The sequence below is a fragment of the Mustelus asterias genome, chromosome 5 (assembly GCF_964213995.1).
Source record: "Mustelus asterias chromosome 5, sMusAst1.hap1.1, whole genome shotgun sequence".
Taxonomy (NCBI): domain Eukaryota; kingdom Metazoa; phylum Chordata; class Chondrichthyes; order Carcharhiniformes; family Triakidae; genus Mustelus; species Mustelus asterias.
Genome location: NC_135805.1, coordinates 84,538,061 through 84,557,516, shown reverse-complemented (window position 1 = coordinate 84,557,516; position 19,456 = coordinate 84,538,061). Strand labels below are relative to the sequence as shown.

The window sequence follows — 19,456 nt, the reverse complement described above, 5'->3', positions numbered from 1 at the left end:
TCCCTGTTATGAATTCTCCTGTTCTGACTAAGGGGCCTACATTTGTTTTTGTCAATCTTCTTCTCTTTACATATCTATAGAAACTTTTACAATCAGTTTTTATGTTCTTCACTAGCTTACTTTCATACTTGTTTTTCCCCCCCCTTAATTAATCCGTTGGTCCTCCTTTGCTGAATTTTAAACTGCTCCCAATCCTCAGACATATTGCTGTTTTGTGCCGATTTTTATATGCTTCTGTGAATCTGATACTATCTCTAATTTCCCTTGTAAGCCATGGTTTGGCCACAATTCCCTTGCCACTCTTGCACCAAACAGGAATAAATAACTTCTGGAGTTCACCTATTCGTTCTTTTAATGCCTGCCATTACCTGTCCACTGTCTTTCTTTTCAGTAATATTTCCCAGTCCATCATGACCAATTCATGCCTCGTACCATCATAGTTTTATTGAGATTCAGGACCTTGGTCTCAATCAATTACATCATTATCCATCTTGATGCAGAATTCTACCATATTATGATCACTTGTCCTCAAGGGTTCCACATAACTAGATTGCCAACTAATCTTTTCTCATTGCACAACACCCAGCCCTTGATGGCCTGCTTCCTTGTTGGTTGCTCAACGTATTACTCCAGAAAACCATCCCATATGCACTCCAGAAATTCCTCCTCTATTGTACTGTGACTAATTTGACTCCCACTCTATCTGCAAATTAACACTGTCCATGATCTGATGTTCCTTTAACACATGCATCTCTGATTTCCTGTCAAATGCTTTTCCCAACATTACCACTACAGTTTGGTCTGTATACCACCCCCACCAATGTCTTTTGCCCCTTGTTTCTTAACTCAACCCATACAGATTCCACACTCAATGCTAATATCTTTCCTCAATATTGTATCAATATCCTTTTTAATCAACAATGCAACTCCACCACCTTTTCCTTCCCATCGGTCCTTCCTAAACACTGAATAGCCCTCAATGTTTAGTTCCCATCCTTTTTCACCTTGGAGCCACGTCTCTGTAATGGCAACTATATCATACCTTTTTACAACTAACTGTACAGCTAATTCATCCATTTTTGTTTCGAATGTACTGAGCATTCAGTTACAAAACCTTTAAAGTGGGCACTTTTAACACTTCTTTTAAACTCTCCTTATCTGACTCTGGCCCTTGATTTCTCTGCCTATCACTCACTTTCCTTATTCTCCTTACTGTCTTTTCCTCGTGTTCTTTATTCCCCCTGCTCTGAATCCTTGCAACGGTTCCCATCCCCCTGCTGTATTAGTTTTAAACCCTCCCCAACCACTTGAGCAAGTACCCCCCCCCCCCCCCCCCCCACATGCTCCCAACCTGCTTGTAAGGGGCCCTATTTTCCCAGTTTTAAAGCCGCATCTGTTCTGACAATGCCATCTTCAATTCCAATGTGTCTTTTTATCCCTCCACCATATCCACCTCACTTACATTTCTACCCTCACCTCTTTCCCCCCTCTCTTCCCAAGGCTTGATAGCATTCCCATTGACCTCATCATCTGCTCCACCAGTCTCCACGTACTGCAACATTTTCTTCCACCAGCAATGTGATGCCATAAAGCAATCTTTTCATCATTCCAAAGAGACCACTGGTCTTCAAACATTCCTTCAAGGTCGAACAACAATTTATTTGTACTTTTGATGTGGTGTACTCTATGCTCCCCCCTCTATTGGAAATTGCATTATCCCTTTGCGAATTTCCATCCAACTTGCAAGCATAACTCCCAAATTTCCAGTCATTTTTAATTCTCTGCTCCATTCCCATTTTGTCATCTCCTTCGGCTGTTCTAATGAAGTTCAATGCAAGCTTGGAATATGACCTCCCCTTTGGGCATTTTACAGCTGAAAACAGGACCAGAGTTTGGCTCTATTGAGGCTAGTCGAGGAGGACAGGGAAGTGGAGAACTAGGTGATCCCATTGAATAATGGAGCAGACTTGATAGGCTGCATGTCCAATCTCTACTATGTGTTATGGTCACGGTATGTGATTATGCTCAAAGTTGAAGGGCCACTCCTGCCACCCACCAAGTCATGTCATCTTGCTTGTTTGGTAGTTCTGGCAGTGACATGCTCTTCTAAATGATGGACCAGTCTTCTCAGGAGCCCCTCAACAAGGCTCACCATATTCTTCCATTGCACCTCCAAAAAAATTCAGACAGCACTGTCAGAATGATTTGTGGTTTTTTAGAGAAGGTACTGGTGATGCAATACTCAAATGGAGTATATAGAGTGCTAATTCCATTCTTTGCAATTTTAGTAGCAGTAATTTTTGTTCTGTCCAAGCCACATTTCTTGGAAGTGATATTGTAAGACTGAGAGCCTAATACTTTTAACACATCAGTGTTTCAAACTTTAACATCCACAAAATTTAGTTTTGGTAACCTTGCAGAGATTTTCAGGGGGGAAAAAGCAATTCTGAAGGAACGCAGATGCAAATTAATACAGAAGTCTTGAGTTAATCCATTTTGGAGATAAAACAAAGAAAGGAGTATTCCCTCAAAGCCGCATGCTGAAGGCTGTGAATGAACCACCACCTTGAAGCATGGAATGTTTTACTGCACTGAGGGGTTACGGTAAAAGCCATCATAAGATTAAACATTGATTATTAGAAGCATAGGAAGTTACAGGACTATAGATGCAGTAATGGCATTGGTTTTAAACTGTTCTAGCTGAAAGTCATTGGGCTGAATTGCCTCCTTTTGTGGTGTCAGGTTTTATGGAATCTGAAATAAAATGCTGGAAAATCTCTGCCGATCTGGCAGCATCTGTGGAGTGAGAAACAGTTAACATAGTTTGTATGACTCTTATGGAATCTAATAGTGATTCAGCCAACCTCTCAAATTCTGTCATGTCAATAAATAAAGTATTTTGGCACAGTGATTTGTGCCATCTGATATAGAAATGAGCACAGAAATTGAATTTTAAATGGCTTGTGAACAAAAATAATTCTGCAGCAGTACAATAACTCGTTAGTTAGTACTAGTGAAAGGTTTTTAAAGTTTTTTAAAAACAACCACACAAGATGCTGATCCAGTCAAGATTTACTGTTGGTTATAATGGTCAGCTTTACCTCATATTTGAGGAAAATCTGAGCTTTAACACTTTCTCTTGTTAAGGGAAGTGTTAATGCTAATGGTTTAACTGATATAATGACCATCTGTTCAATATCATTAAGTGATTTGGACAGACATTTGGTCAATTTTGAAGTGTTTGTTTTCAAATAAACTGCAATAGTAACTTTAAACTTTTAAAATATATTGCAATGTAAGTTTGCTTTAATGTGTCTGGTTTATCCAATACCTGGTTCTGGCACTTAACCCTATGGATTTCATGTTTACACATAAAGAGCATATTGTTCGCACCATAAAGTAAGGGCGTTTTTGTTACCAGTTAGAAAAGGAAACTGCGGTGACAGAATTTCCTGTTCCACATTGCTGTTGAAGCTTTAAGGTAGTCTGATTCACATTTGATCTGCAGTTTGCAAGTTCACTTTTCAATAAATATTTGATGGTAGTTTTGCATTTTGTGAAATTGAGTCTATAGGTTAAGCTATTGTTGCACCGGTAAACACAATTAGTTCAGTTTATGTAATCCTTATCCATTGTTTCAAATTGCACTTTACTGGTAAAAGTTAGCTATCACAAGTCTAAGCAATCCTAGAGGTGTCATTGGCTACCCCTTGTTTCGAGGATGCTGTCTACAAATTTCTGCCATAATCTTCCAATTGTGCAAGCTAATTTTTGACCCACAGATCTTTTTGGCACATGGGACAGGATGTCCCATAAGGCAGTGGGATTGAAGTGGCGGATTTGCTTCCTTTTCTTTCCTCCTCCTTCTGCTACGCTTCATTTAAGACATTTGTGCCTCAAAGCGAGGTGTAACATGATGGATATGTTGTCACCATTCCGAATGATTGGTAGGGAGCTCCTCCTAGTCATTAAGGTAGTATGCTTCAAAGAAAGCTCGAGTGTCTTTGAAATGTTTTTGTCACGTTTCCTTGGTTCTCCCCTAGAGTGTTGGCCATTTGAGAATTGAAGAAACAGGACCAGGCTGGTGAGATTGTTTTCAGCTATCCAGACAGTGTCCAATCCATCCAAGTTGATTTTGCAGCAGTTTTGCTCAAATTGTTGTGGAGCTGGCTGCAAGAAAAGACACTTCAATAGATTCAATGGGACGACCAGAGGATGTGGTGGAGACATTGCTGATGGAATTTCTTCAGCACTTTTGTGGTCTCGCTACAAGGAGTATTTTGACAACTGTTCTGTACATTACAACTTCAGTTGACATACACAAGTCTTTGGCAAACACTCTCTGCCATTGCACCAACTCAGCCTTGTACAAACAATGAAGACTTCCAGGTGCTGTCAACATTTGTCTTGTATTTGTCTGGCAACGAAGACCATGTTGAAGATGATTGAGCCTAATGGTTTGGGCATGAGTCTAGTACGGCAGATTTTATTTGACTCCACTATTCTGAATTGAGTTCGATGTGTCGATTTTCAAAAATGGTCATGAGCTGCATTTGGACTTCCTTTCTTTGATCGGGCTGCTTTAGGGCTAAGATGTTGATGATCTTCCTCTTGAAACTTTTGAGCCTTAGGATGTCTTGGTGCTAAGTCAAATCTCCTCACTGTTTGAACAAGTTAATGATCTGTCCAACAGGCATCAATCATCCACATGGATCGAGTAATACAGACTCACTTAGATCTTTGACCCAAGCAATGACCTCCAAGAGGTGCTAATCCTTTGATCTAGGATGCCTCCATGTTGTTTTATATCTGCCATTTTGGTGAAAGAAGGTGTTTGAGGCCATTCTGAGCACACTTTGTTAGTAGGGCAATACCATTTGTATTGGGCTTTCCCACCCCATTTTTCCACAATGGTTGTGCTCCAGAGTGAAAAGCCAACCCTGGAAGGATGATTTTGCTCTTCGGATGACGGTGAGGACTTCCAAGGTCAAAATATAACTTTCCTTAACATCTTTAGAGTCAAGGGTCTGGGCATAAGCACTGATAACAGTGGCATGTGGTTATGGCTGAGCAGTAGGTGAAATGTCATGAGTTGTACATTAATGACGTTTCTACCTAGAGGCATGCCCCATATGTTGTCATTTGATTTTACACAATTAATCTTGTACCACATTTTATTTCTGATCCATTTGAAGGGCATAATTTTCATGGCTGTTTCCATTAAGCATATTTTGACGAGTAAATGAATACAGTCAATGGTGAGTGGGAAGAACAGAAAAACAGCCAAAGGTCAAAACAGAATAATAGTTATACTTGCAGCTGCCTACTTCAGTGATGTGGTCGCTCATGTTTTGGTTTGTTGATCAACAATATTGGCACAATCCCAAATTTGAGAAGCATTGATTTTGGGAAAGTTTAAGAGGCTGTCAAATTCTGTTTTTGATGCCGAAAGGTGTAAAAACATTCATTGATCTATCCATTCTATGCACTGGGTTAATGTTGTTTTTTGATTCCTACATGCTGCTTAATTTGTTTCCTAATTTATTTACTTGATCAGTCAATGGAAATGCAGTGCCTCTCTGACTAGTATTGAAATGTAAGTTGATACTTAGTTAATTTTGATGTGCACTTGTGCTCAAGTGAATAGCTTTTGTGGCAGATGGGGATTGGCTCAGGAGCAGGAAAATAAGACCTAACGACTGCAAGACATCCAAAAGGACTTTGCAGCCAATGAAGAACTTTGAGATGTAATCATAGTTGCAATGTAGTGTTATAAAGTGAAAGGTGGGTAAATGTACCCTGGCTAACCTTTTTGAACTCCTGTACGTTACAAGGTGAGATAGACAAAGGGGACACCAGTCAGGTGAAGGTCCAACACAACTTTATTGAACACTTTATCAAGGAAAAATAATATTCAATCTCTCCAAGGCTCTTCAGAAAACAGTCTTAAATCTATAAGTAAACATCTCAAATCTACATTATCTATTTGTAGCGCACGCTTCCGAGGATTTGCTACACCCTATCCACAGGTCCCTCTCTTTATATTTGAACTGTTTGTCTGAAAAGACTGGTAATACCCATCCAATAAGGCTGAGGCAGGCTGTTTCTCGGTCTCTGAGCATTGGCTGATGTTTCAGGATCTGCACTTGTTGATTTGGGCTTTCCCTCTCGCCCAGGGCTGGTTCTGGTCTTTGGGTCATCTCACCAGGGTGGTTGTCTGGGTCTGCTCAGTCTGATGCTCACCAAGGTACAAGGAGCTGGAGATGCTCTGCTTCCAGTCAAAGGTGTTCTCTGGCGATGCCGTTAAAAGAGAGAGCTAGGACGTCAGGTTACCGTCTCCATGCCCTTCTCCAACATTCTATGTCCTGTATCCAATCCTGGTCATATTATGCCTCTGGCCGCCTACTGAGCTGGGTGCCACCAAGTCTTCACAGCATTTTTCTAACCAAACAGGTTCACTGTAAACAATGATTCTAGCCATAAACATGGCCAGCAGTTCCATGCCTGTCTGCTTTTAGTGATAGCCTTTTAGTGATAGTGATAGCCTTTTTCCTCTGATGGAGAAATCCAGCACGAGGGGGCATGGCTTTAAATTGAGGGGGGGTAGTTATAGAACCGATGTCAGGGGTAGGTTCTTTACCCAGAGGGTGGTGAGGGATTGGAATGCCCTGCCAGCATCAGTAGTAAATGCGCCTAGTTTGGGGGCGTTTAAGAGATCCGTAGATAGGTTCATGGACGAAAAGAAATTGGTTTAGGTTGGAGGGTCACAGTTTTTTTTTAACTGGTCGGTGCAACATCGTGGGCTGAAGGGCCTGTTCTGCGCTGTAATGTTCTATGTTCTATGCTTTTGAAGGGAAGCTGATTATCCAAGGTCTAGCTGCATGAGTACTGACTGTTCAAGCTCCGCAGTTTGCAAATTGTAGCCTGTCTAGGTTTAAACTTGGCTTCCACATTTCAAGGTTTTTATCCATGCTCATGGAAAATATCAATATTTCTGTAACCATCATGGAGGTCATAGGTCACCTGACCATAGTAGGAAATGCAGTAGCCAATTTGTGAACAGCAATGTGATGATGACCAAATATTTTGGGTTTTAAAAAAAAATATGACTGGGGGATAAATATTGTAAGAAGCCTCACAACACCAGGTTAAAGTCCAACAGGTTTATTTGGTAGCAAATGCCATAAGCTTTCGGAGCACAGCTCCTTAACCTGGTGTTGTGAGACTTCTTGCTGTGCTTAACCCAGTCCAACGCCGGCATCTCCACATCATGGATAAATATTGACCAGGGTACTGTGGGTTAGAAATCCTCTTTTTGAATAGCTCCATGAAATCTCTGATTCACCCTGAGGGAGCAGATGAGACTTTAAACTACTTCTTTAAGATGGTGTAGCATTCCCTAAATACTGGAGTGTCAGTCTAGAGCATTAGCATCACCTTCCATAGTTGATAGAATTCTGTAAGAGTTCAAAATTGTCACTGGGAATTAGGCAACCAGGCAGATGGGCTGAGAGAATGTTCCACAAATTGAGGAGGAATAGCTATTGAGTAAGAAGCATGATGAAGTAGCCTGATATTGATGGATGGAAAAGTCTTGACAGTTTGAGTTGAGATCCTTAGTTTGGTGAAACTTGATGAGCTGGTGAAGTCTGGTAAGTGATGTGAATACATGTTTTAGTTGTTGTTGACTTGGCTGTATCATTCTGGGTGCTGATCGGTTTTCCTGTATGCTTGAGGCTCCCTCTCAATATTGAATACATCTTAATCTACATTTTTAAAAAACTATCTATTCCTGATCACCAAACCTCTCCTCCACTGCTTTAATTTTCACCTAGACGGTTCTGCCAAATTGGAAACTGCTCAATGCTTTGAACTCCCTCACTGCTGAAACATTGCTCTTAAACCAGGCCAATGGGATTTGTCTGTTCCTCCTCTTGCTTTGTTACTGTACCATTCTCGCCATGCTTGTTGCTTTTATAAAAAGAAAAATGTTTCTACTCCTCTGGCTATCGTTCTCTTCTCCTGCTATTACATCAGCTTATGCAGTGTCCAAGGGCTTTTCAGCTATTATATAAATGGCTATAATATCTTTGTTCTCCACCTGGCTTCCCCCTAATGTCTAGAGAATTCACCATTCCTATCTGGTTCCCGGCCACTCCTTGACTTTTTTGCTACCCTAGGATTATTCTCAAAGACATCTCAACCTCTCCCCTCCCTCAGGAATTTTGCACTAATCTCCAATTTTCTTAGCTGTTAAGTGTTTGGCTGAAGCATCTGCCTGACCAACACTCGTGTTGAAATTAATTTTCTGCTTCTATTACTAGATATGAACTGTATTCCATTCCATTTTCTGTCCATGGGTTTCAATTATGTAATGCTGATAATTAATTCTTAGCATGGACCTTTTTTAAAAAATGGAAGCCAACTTTATGAATTCAAAAGAGAAAACCAAATTTAATTTCAGATATAACACCAAACACACTTGATAAAAAAGAAATGCATATTGGGGTTCAGGAGTAAAGTAGAATCTGCGCAAACCTTGATTGTCTAATAGCTGTGCTACCAAGGACCTATACACCATATTGGTGTTTTTTTTTAACATTAAAACTAAATTGACTATCGATGTTCAGTGATACTGTAATCAATTGTATTATGACACCACACAACTTGAACTCCACTAGCTTCCGATTTAATGCCAGGTAGCCATATGTTAAGCCTCCGTTAAAGCTATTTATTTTTGCAATGCATTTGACAATTGATTTTGCAAGCCTTAAGTTTAACTGCAGCTCCTGTGCTTTTGTTTGTAGCCTGGAATCGTGTCACCATTTAAGCGTGTTTTCCTGAAAGGAGAGAAGGGGCGTGATAAGAAGGCACAAGAGAAGGTTACAGAACGAAGACCCTTGCATACAGTTACTCTGGCCTTGCCGGATCACAAAGTTGACCCAGAAATTCTGTTGAATGATTACATTGAAAAGGAAGTAAAGGTAGAACTGCAAACTTGAAGCTTTACCTTGATGTTTGTCTTATAATTTGGTGCTTTTAAATTTACTATATACTTTTTGGAAATCTATACCATACACCCATAAATTGAAATGCCTTTGTTGCACATGGTGCCTTTTAACTGATACAGCTCATTGTTTCTGCACATCCTGTTTGTGTGTACTGTATTGCATGAATGGACTTCTTTTTTGGGAGGGGCTTGCTGATCTTTTATTGATGCCTACCAAGGAATGGAATTGTTGCAGAATAATTCAGATTGATTAATTTGAATATTTGTTTTTTAGTCAGATAATTAATAGAGTTGCCAGCAGTGTTTGTGTGTTGGGACAGAACTTCTGTCCATCCTGTCTCAATATTTTCTTCCCCAAATCATGGAGTTCACATTCAGGATAGGCAATCGTGTTTTCTTTGTGCAATGTACATCTGATGTTTCCAGAGGAAACCGTGGGAGCTGCCCACCGTACTTACAGCAGTTGAGGGATGAAGTAGTTTGGTAGTACAAAACTTGAGCATTGCTGATAAAGAGATGTCAAAACTTTCCATCTTGCACTCAAGACACCACCAATATTAAGAGGAAAGCAACAACCTCTGATGGTTGGTAAGTGGACTCTGGTAGAGGCATTGCCATGGAGAATGCACTCTTTGATGTTGTCTGACAGTTAACTGCCAAGTATTGTTTGAAATTTTAAACCAGGCAACTTGACCCTGCATGCTCACGGCATTGTCCTGAGAAATTAACCAACAAATTTTAGTTAGGGCATCACGATTGGCACTGGCTTGGAGGGCCAAAGGGCCTGTTCCTGTGCTGTACTTTGTTCTAAATGGCTGTCACCTTAAACGGGCGCAATGTTTGTGCATGTTCTTTCTGTCTGTAAAGAACTGACTGTTTTTATATTAATATATGTAGCTTCTGATGTACACCAATGTACCACACTGAGCCCAACTGAATCTTAAATTGTCAGATTAACACTCAGCACTGAGGATTATGTTGTCCAATCACCAAATCACAGCTAATGTTGGACACTCTTTTGAGTTTTGCAAATAAAGCCTGGTTAGGTATGGTCTGTACCTTGCTGTTAGGACATTATGTTTGATATGACCGGCTAGCTTTTGGGACATACAGTTGACATGCATGGTATTACACTTGTGTTGAAATTCATATGCCACACTGCTCATTTGTATAATAAGTAAAATGTCTTTTTGGCTCGACAGCAGTAACCTATTGATGGCAAACGCCACTCGTGTTGCTACTGCCTACTGGCGGCATGAAACATCTAGCTTCACCTACTGCTGAAAGTTGAGATTCCTTGCCCTTCTTGGGTAACCTGAACTAGACTAGGCACTTTTCAAGACTGCAAGTGATGGCCATAGGCCTGTTCATGAGTTTGCATGATATATCATGCAAAATTGTGCTCCGGGTAGGATGCCGTTGCACCATATCAAGCTTGTATGGTGAGTGAATGGCCCTGGCCCTCTTTACAGCAACCTTGATAATGGCGCAGCAAATGAGCTTCTCTTCCTAAATTTACTAGTTGAGAAATCTGCCAGGTGTTATATACCATGGCTTACTTTCACAGGTCAATATCACATTGGGATTCTTACAGTTCCACATGCTACATGATTGCCAATTTAAAAACCAATCTTGTAAATAGGGCCCAAGCTATTTGCTAAACGTTCACCCTATTGCAGCAACAAGGTAGTATCAAAGGCATCCTGTGGGATGATAGTGCCTTGATCAGATCTTTTCATGCTGTACATCATTCATGAGTGGGCCTAATGCTGTCCCTTCAGCCTTAAAGTGCCCAAACTACCCAGTGCAGCACACTTGTGTGTACTGGAAGCTATATCTATTAATACATAGGGCCCTGTCCGTTGCAGACAGAACATGTATATCCATTGCACCTGTTTCAGCTAAATAGTGACAACCATTTGCTGACTCATTCTCAGGGCGGTGCTTTGACAGTCGAGTCAAGCTGCCTGGTTTAAATTTTGAATGATGCTTGGTCGTTAACAGGTAACTGTCAAATGCTGTATTTTCCATGGCAACACCTCTGCCAATCCGAGTCCACTTGCCAACCAATCAGCACAAACTTCCTTCTCATACCATTGCTTTTTCCCCTTTTGCATTGGTATTTTTGGCGTAGTGTCCTGATGAGTGCAGGACAAATTTTTGGCATGTCAATTTTTTTCAGGAGTGGAAATCTGACAGCAATGAAGTCTATCCTAATTTCTAGCCACTCCAACTCTGTCCCATGCCCCACTTGGGACACTTGTCTAGGGCAGCATGGTGGCAGTGGTTAGCACTGCTACCTCTCAGCGCCAGGGACCCGAGTTCAATTCCAGCCTCAGGTCACTGTGTGACATTCTCCCCGTGTCTGCATGGGTTTCCTCCGGGTGCTCCGGTTTCCCCTCACAGCCCAAAGATGTGCTGGTTAGGTTGATTGGCCATGCTAAATTGACCCTAGTGTCAGGGGATTAGCAGGTAAATATGCGTGGTTACGGGAATAGGGGCCTGGGTGGAATTGTGGTCAGTGCAGACTTGATGGGCCGAATGGCCTCCTGCACTGTAGGGATTCTATGATTCTTCTATTCTACCTAGTTAACTTCTCAACAAAGCTGTCCTGTGGATGTTTTTAAAATGTTGGTGCTGGAGGTGAAGTATCCACTTTTTGGCTTGACTCACAACTGAGCTGAAAATCTTCTTTAGTATAATGCATTTTTCCTGATAGACTGCAGATCTGTGGCATTCAAAGGCATTTCATGAGCACAAATGTTCCAACACCGTGGAAACCCACTTTGTTGCCACCGTGCTTTAGGTGTGAGATTGATCTGTAGAAAAATTTGGCAACATACATTCCCATCAGAGATTCCACTTCCAGAACTCCTGAATTTGGTCATAAGAGCTCTTGGGATAAATGCAAAAGTTAAACAATGAACAGGACATGTGGAACTATCACTATATATAAACTTTTTCATATGGCAAGGACAAAAGAATCTGTTGCTTGAATTCTTTGGTGCCTTTTCAATATTTTTCATTTTTGATGTATGAAACTGCGAGAAGATGAAGACCAGCTATTCCATTAAGCCTACCCACTTCTCTGCTTTCTCTCTCTTCCCCTTTCTCCTTCATTACCATAGCACCTGGGAACACCACCTGCCAAGTTCCTTTCCCAAGTCGGATGCCATCCTGACTTGGAGCACTATCTTTGTTCCTTCATTATCCCAAGGGTGAAACTCTTGGAATTCCCTTCCCCCAAACAGCACTATGGGTGTAACTACATCATGTGGACTCCAGTGGTTCAAGGTGGCAGCCCAGTACCACCACCTCACAATTGGGGATGGGTTGTAAATACTGGCCTTGTCAGTGATACCCATATTCCAAGAATGAATAAATCCCCTGCAGCCAGTAAACCTGCTAGGAGAGGTGAAAACCCAAGGGCAATATGGAAAAGTAAAATTTAAAAACAACTTCATGACCACCTCAGGTGCTCAATAAATGTTTGTTTTTTCTTCTATGGTAAAAGGCAAGATCTTTCATACAAGTCCTGATATAAAATGAGATATAAATTCTCTTCTGTAGTTAGTCTTTTGATGTTTAAAAATATATTTTGGAAGTCTATTTAGATGCAGAAGAGTGCATTAAATTGGCCTGGTTTGAATTTCACAACAGATGCTTGGATATATTGAAATAAGTCACTGCATGTGTCACTCCGCATGGTTGCTTTCTAACAATGTAATGAACCACAGTGCTGTCAAAATAATGGTGAGGGTAATGCTGCTTTCTGTTATTTATGCGTAAATGGTGCAGCAACGTCAGGTGAGAGACAGATGTCCAGTTAAATGTAAATATCCAAATGTTCCTGTCCAAGTTACACCATTCTCCCGTAACCTGTGAAAGTGACATTTTGCTCTTGCCTCACATTAAATGACATTAAGTTGCTATATTTGAACAGGTAGATATTCTGAACTAGAAATTAGCAGAAGTACCATTTCTTAATGTACAAATATTAATTGCTAATCAACCTCTCTGATACTGAAATTGTGTCCAGTCAAGTTGTACTGGAAGATTTTAAAAGTCGGATTTTAAAATTGACTTTTGATCTCTTTTGTCTCGATTCAGTGTTTCTTTCCCCTACTATAGTTTATTTTCTGTACCTGATTTGGCATTTAATTTACCCTTCTTCTCGAGCCTTCCTTTACCTATTTCCCAATCCTTGCATCTCATCAGCCAAGGCAGTATCCTTTTGGTTGCTTATTTACTCCGATCCCAAAACCCCTGGTTCACTTTGCAACTTTGGGCAATAAGGATGCGAGGGCATCTCTAATGACAGATTCTTAGATGCCCTGCTACAGCAAATTCTGATCCCAAAATGAAGTTTTTTTTTGTTCCTTTTTTCACCACTTCAGTGTACAGAACATTGTTGCATAATTCAGCAAGGGGCCCTCTGAAATATGATTGCTAAAACAAACCTTTTAAAAGGAATTTTGCCTAGAATTATTCCTTCGGGTCAGGGGAACATCCTGGTATGTTTTGGCACTGAAACAATATCTATGCACAGAAGGTAATCTAATAATTTCTTGTCTGCAATTCATTTCACTTGTTCCCAAATGAATGCTGTCATTCTGAATGTTCAATTCATTCATAAGATTGGGCCACATTCTCAGGGATGCATTATCACCATTATGATATCTGGATTGAAATGTGGCTAGTTTTCAAGTGTATTTAGAGCTACCTAGCAAACCAGGAAGTTGGGACTGTCTTGGTGATGTCCTTGGTGTCAAAGTTTTTGAAGCAAGTAATCAAATTTGAGAACTTCCTATACATAAAGAAGTAAAATTGCTTAAGTTGCACCATGTATGTCCTTGTGCCTTTCAAATATAAATTAATATGTAGTCTTCTGTTAAAACTGCTGTTGAATGTCTGTAGATGTTACTTGGATTGTTCAATATCCGTTTTTGTGCTTTCATAATTTGAATTTTATTTACCCGCATTGAACAAATCCATGGATTTTTTAAAAATTGTCTTGATTAACAGTCCTTTTATTTTCAGTATTTAGGGCAGCTCACTTCAGTGCCTGGGTACCTGAATCCATCCAGTCGAACTGAAATATTGCACTTGTTGGATAATGCAAGGGTAAGTAATGCTACATTAATGGGTAATGTTTGGGGTGGTTACTTAGGAATAGAACTAGGTCTACCTGGTACAGAAAGTCAAAGCTTGGAATTTTGAGCTAGTCTAAATCATGACTCAACATGTGAACAAAGATGCTCTGTTGTAAATCTGCACATGATGTGATAGTGTTTTTACCAGTAGATGGGATGCTGGTGATAATAAAACCACACTAAATTTCAGCTGGTTAAAATGTACTTAAAAATTACAAATTAATTTGGAAATAGCCTTGTTTGTTAGGCTGTGGCCAAGGTTTGTCATGCTGCTTGATGAACCTTTATTAAAAGTTCTTTATCTCTTTGAGGTATTAACTCTTTGCTGGGATGTGGTTCTATAAGTGTATTGTACTTACTGTGCCATTTATTTATCATGTGGTGTCATTGTGCTGTCTAACCCCAAAGTGCATTACAAATCCGCTCTACCCCGCTCTCAGCCATAGTACATGCAGATGTGTCCATAGTCACTGAATAGCTGTCCAGATTAAAAACACTTCCTTTGTTTTCCCTCCTGGCTAACACCCATAAAGGGCTAAGGGGAGCGGCCCACTCAATTCTTCAAGGCAGTTTCATTATTCAATTAATCCATAGAAAGTATTCATAGAATCCCTACAGTACAGAAAGAGGCCATTCGGCCCAGCAAGTCTGCACCGACCACAATCCCACCCAGAACCTACGTCCATATCCCCACATTTTACCCACTAATCCCTCTAACCTATGCATCTCGGGACACTAAGGGGCAATTTAGCATGGCCAATCAACCTAACCCGCACATCTTTGGACTGTGGGAGGAAACTGGAGCACCTGGAGGAAACCCACGCAGACACGAAGAGAATGTGCAAACTCCACACAGGCAGTGAGCCAAGCCGGGAATCGAACCCAGGTCCCTGGAGCTGTGAAGCAGCAGTGCTAACCACTGTGCTACCGTGCCACCCGGTAGATCATGAATTTGAGGAATAGATCATGGCTGATCTATTCCTCAAATTCATTTACACCACCTTTATTTGTATCCTTTGAAACATTTGACTTTTAAATTCCTAAATTTCAATTAATTTTCATAGCTTTTTTTTGGGAGCGAATTCCTGATTTCTATTGCCCTTCTGTATGAAAGAGTGCTACCTGATTTCACTCTTGAATGGACAAGTGCTGATTAAAATTGTGCCTGCTTATTCAGAATTCCAGAGAAAATAGCTTCTGTGTAAAGTTCCTTTAATTGAAAGCAACTCGGATTACCCATCAACCATATAAACTCGAGAGATAGAAGCCAATCCTCTCGTGCCTTGTTGCGCTGAATCTGTATTGTACCCCATCTACAGCCTTTCTGAATGCAGTACTCAAGCTGAGGGTCTGACCGTAGCACTTTACAACTGAAGCATAACTTCCTTTGCTATAACATACAAAGCTAGCGATACAATGCTGTACAAGGGGCAGTGGGTGAATTTGCCCTCAACCTGAGGGGTTGAGGGCAAATTCCAGGGTGAAAAAGTTCAAAATAATGAAAGAAAGATTGATCCTGTATGTACAATGCAACCTCCCAGTCTAGAACTTCAAAATCCAGAAATAACAGTTGTCTGGAATTTTCTTCAGCTGGCTGTGCATTTCTCAGACACTCCTTCTGTGGGGCTGCAACAGTCCTGGTCCAACTGGGTCAATGCTGGAAAGATGAATGGTTGTTTTTAAACTTTGCTGTGTTTCTGCTTCTTATGCTTTGTATTTAATGCAATGTATCTAGTGATGAGATCCTCTCCTGGAATCTTTGCCCTCTTGTAACCGGGTGGCTCTACTGCCACTGCATCTGCAACTTAATGCATTGCCCTCTTTCCTGGACTGTTAGTTATGGGTTGTTGTTTTCATTATATTGTGAGCTGCTGATGTCTTGTCTCTGTTTCAATCGGAATGTGTACCCTTTATCCATACTTTGTCCCAGCTTCCAACAAGTTACTGACTATCACAAGGCTATTTCCAATTCCATATGTGCACATCTGTAATGTGTTCTGAGAAGTCCATATAGATGCCACCCCTGACCACAGCAGTGGTGCTCTCTTCAAAAATAATTCCGTTAGAGTAGGCAAGCATGACTTAGCCTTCCGCGTTCACATTGACTCTAATCAGCTAAGACTTTAAGTCAATCTGTCACTCATTCCACACAGCTGACATTTGAACTAAGGTCTACAATTTTGTGGTTTTTCTTTCCCTACTTAAACAGTAGAGTAATGCCTCACTTTTCCCCTCATGGGTAAAATTCACAAATGAGAGGCTTTGGAAAATTATGAAAAATGCATGTGAAATGTCCCCACCTGTTTTAATACCCTTGTCATGTATTGGAGATGTCAAGTTCCATCATTTATTCCATATAACAGTAAACAAATGTATTCAAAAGCTACTGATATTTTGCCCACTTTCTCTCCTGTGATGGATGCAAATGATGTGGAGATGCCGGCGTTGGACTGGGGTAAGCACAGTAAGAAGTCTCACAACACCAGGTTAAAGTCCAACAGGTTTATTTGGTAGCAAATACTCATGGTATTTGCTACCAAATAAACCTGTTGGACTTTAACCTGGTGTTGTGAGACTTCTTACTATGGATGCAAATGCCATTTTCTTATTGCCTTATTTACCTTATTGTGCATCTGTGTTTAATAGGCCCACTGTGCGCACACCACTCCCAATTTATTTTTTAAAATGCTGCTTCACTTTTTTCTTTCTGTGCAAGCCTTTTCTTTTAACTTGATGCTGTTAAAGCAAGGTTGCTTAACTGCACCAGTGGAACTTTTATGGGCTAATTACTGATTTTTGGTTTATACTAAAGGCTTCCTTAAATTTCCCACTATTTTACATTGATGATCAGTCCAATTTACTGTGGTCAATTTATTCCCTCCGTTTTCTTTTGAATTTTTTTCTTTATATCTCTGCTCAGAATGGTTAAAATCATATTGTCACCAGTAAGCTTACATTAATACTGCAATGAAGTTACTGTGAAAATCCCCTAGTCGCCACGCTCCTGCACCTGCTCGGGTACATTGGCCATGCTAAATTCACCCTCAATGTACCTAACCAACACATCTTTCCTGAAGGAAACCCGTGCAGGCACGAGGAGAACGTGCAGACTCCATACAGACAGTGGCCCAAGCCAGGAGTCAAACTTGGGTCCCTGGCACTGAGGCAGCAGTGCTTGCCACCATGTCACTCGCTGATTTGATTTCTATGGTTCAGTTTACTTGATAAAGTTACTGAATTTTTTGAGTCTGACAGAGTTAGTAGCCACCTACTTGCCACCTTGAGTCGGGCCACGGATTTAAGCTCCACTGTGGAGATCTTGATTGACGCTTCAGGACAGTACTGAGAGCATATTGCTCTATTGGAAGTGCTACCAACTAATGTCCTAACTTCCCACTAGGATGGATATGAAAGATATCATATTTGTCAAAGTAAGGGGTTCTCCTAGTGTTGTAGTGAGCATTTTAAGCCTTGACCAATATCACTAACATATCATGTGGCCATTTTGATCTTGTTGTTTGGTGTCTTGCTATGTGTGGCTGCTGTATTTCCTATATTATGATAGCTGTGCAGTGAAATGCTTTGGGAGATCTTGACGTTGTGTAAGGCACTGGAGAAATAATGTTGCTGATTAGTTAGAATTTTTGGGACTATTACTGTATGTAACACCTGAACTTGCATTCACTACTTGATGAAATTGAGAGCCAACTATACTTCATGTTGCTGACATTGGTAGCTTGATTAAATTAGTTCTTGAACAGAAATTGTTTTGTCAGATGTAAGAATGGTATCTTATCTTGGAGAATTTACTTCAAATAATAAGTGATGTATCTTCATTTTTAGAGGGCACATCAGCTCCCAGGGCCGCTAACACAAGATCAAGATGCAGTGATTAGTGTGTCCGCATACAATATTAAACTGGTATGGCGAGATGGAGAAGAAATTATCCTCCGAGTTCCAATCCATGACATTGCAGCAGTCTCTTACATCAGAGATGATTCCCTTCACCTGGTCATTTTCAAAACTGGTAAGTTGTAGCGTATTGGCTGAAAGAATGTCATCTTTCATCCTGGCTTTTGCGGCAGAAAAGTGTGTTTTATGAAAAAACTTCTTGGAGCTTCCACACACACTTTGCATACTTGGATTATGTGAAAAGATACCAAAAATGATTAAGTCCTGCTATTTGTCACATACCAGCACCTAAATTTAGAAGTGGAAAAGGCATTTTAAAGAATTATCCTTTGTGCACGTATGTTGATGATTTTTGACCTAATTAAATATCCTTTGCTACTGAAGAGTGAGGCAACCATATTTCTTTCTGCTGGCCATGATTTCAGTCAGTGGAAAATTTCTCCAAACCTTTGATTTCAACTTTATTGGAGCTCCTTCATGTCACATCCTGTCAAATACTAACTTGATAAAGCGATTTACTGTCACCTCTTGCCGCCCAGAATTCGGGTTTCTTTGTCTGTTTGAAAGCTCCAATGGGGCCTGGATACACATGGTCCTGGCAGAACCAAACTCGAGATAGTCGCCAGCCGTCTCCCCTGGCAATGCAGAATCGCTGAGCAGAAACTGATAGCCAAGTTCTGCACACGTGAGGACGGCCTCAACTGGGATCTTGGGTTCATGTCACACCATCTGTAACCCCCACGACTTGCCTGGGCTTGCAAAATCTCACTAACTGTCCTGGCTGGAGACAATTCACATCTCTTTAACCTGTGCTTAACCCTCTCTCCACTCAGTCTGTACCTTTTTAAGACTTGATTACCCTGTAAAGACTCGCATTCCGACCATTATCTTGTAAATTGTGCCCTGTTTGTGAACAGAACTCCTCACTCACCTGAAGGAGTGACACTCTGAAAGCGTGTGCTACCAAATAAACCTGTTGAACTTTAACCTGGTATTGTGAGACTTCTTACTGTGCAGAACCAAACTGAACATTTGTGAATGGGTTTTCAGCAAGTTGCACTTGATAGTGCTGTAGAAGGCGCCATCCACATGATTCTCTTGATTACTAAGAATAGGTGGGAATTGCCTAGGTTGGATTTTGTCTTTTTTGGCGGATAAGAGAACCTGAATAGTTTCACTTACTGGTGGGTAATGCTGATGTTTTAACTGCACTGAAATAACTTAGTTGGCGTACAGGTTTTCAGTATAGCTAGGATGTTGCCGTCACAGTTTATACAGTGCAACTAATGTAGAATGAATTGAGCTGGCTGAACATTAGTATCTGGTGGGTATCTCTGGATCCACCTGGGGATTATGCATTGAATATTTCTGGCAGATACTT

At 40.7% G+C, this 19,456-nt stretch overlaps 1 protein-coding gene across 3 annotated transcripts in view; it reads left to right on the top strand.

The window, feature by feature from the left end:
• Positions 1-19,456, top strand: part of LOC144493660 (cerebral cavernous malformations protein 2 homolog) — a 440,921-nt gene that overhangs the window by 23,324 nt on the left and 398,141 nt on the right. For all 3 annotated transcript variants that reach the window (XR_013497771.1, XM_078212948.1, XM_078212947.1), the window contains exons 2-4: positions 8,808-8,984; positions 14,051-14,134; positions 18,007-18,190. Coding sequence is in view for 2 of the 3 variants with exons in the window: in XM_078212948.1 (XP_078069074.1) it covers positions 8,808-8,984; positions 14,051-14,134; positions 18,007-18,190 (445 nt within the window). In the remaining variant the exon portion in view is untranslated. The remainder of the gene's footprint in view (positions 1-8,807; positions 8,985-14,050; positions 14,135-18,006; positions 18,191-19,456) is intronic.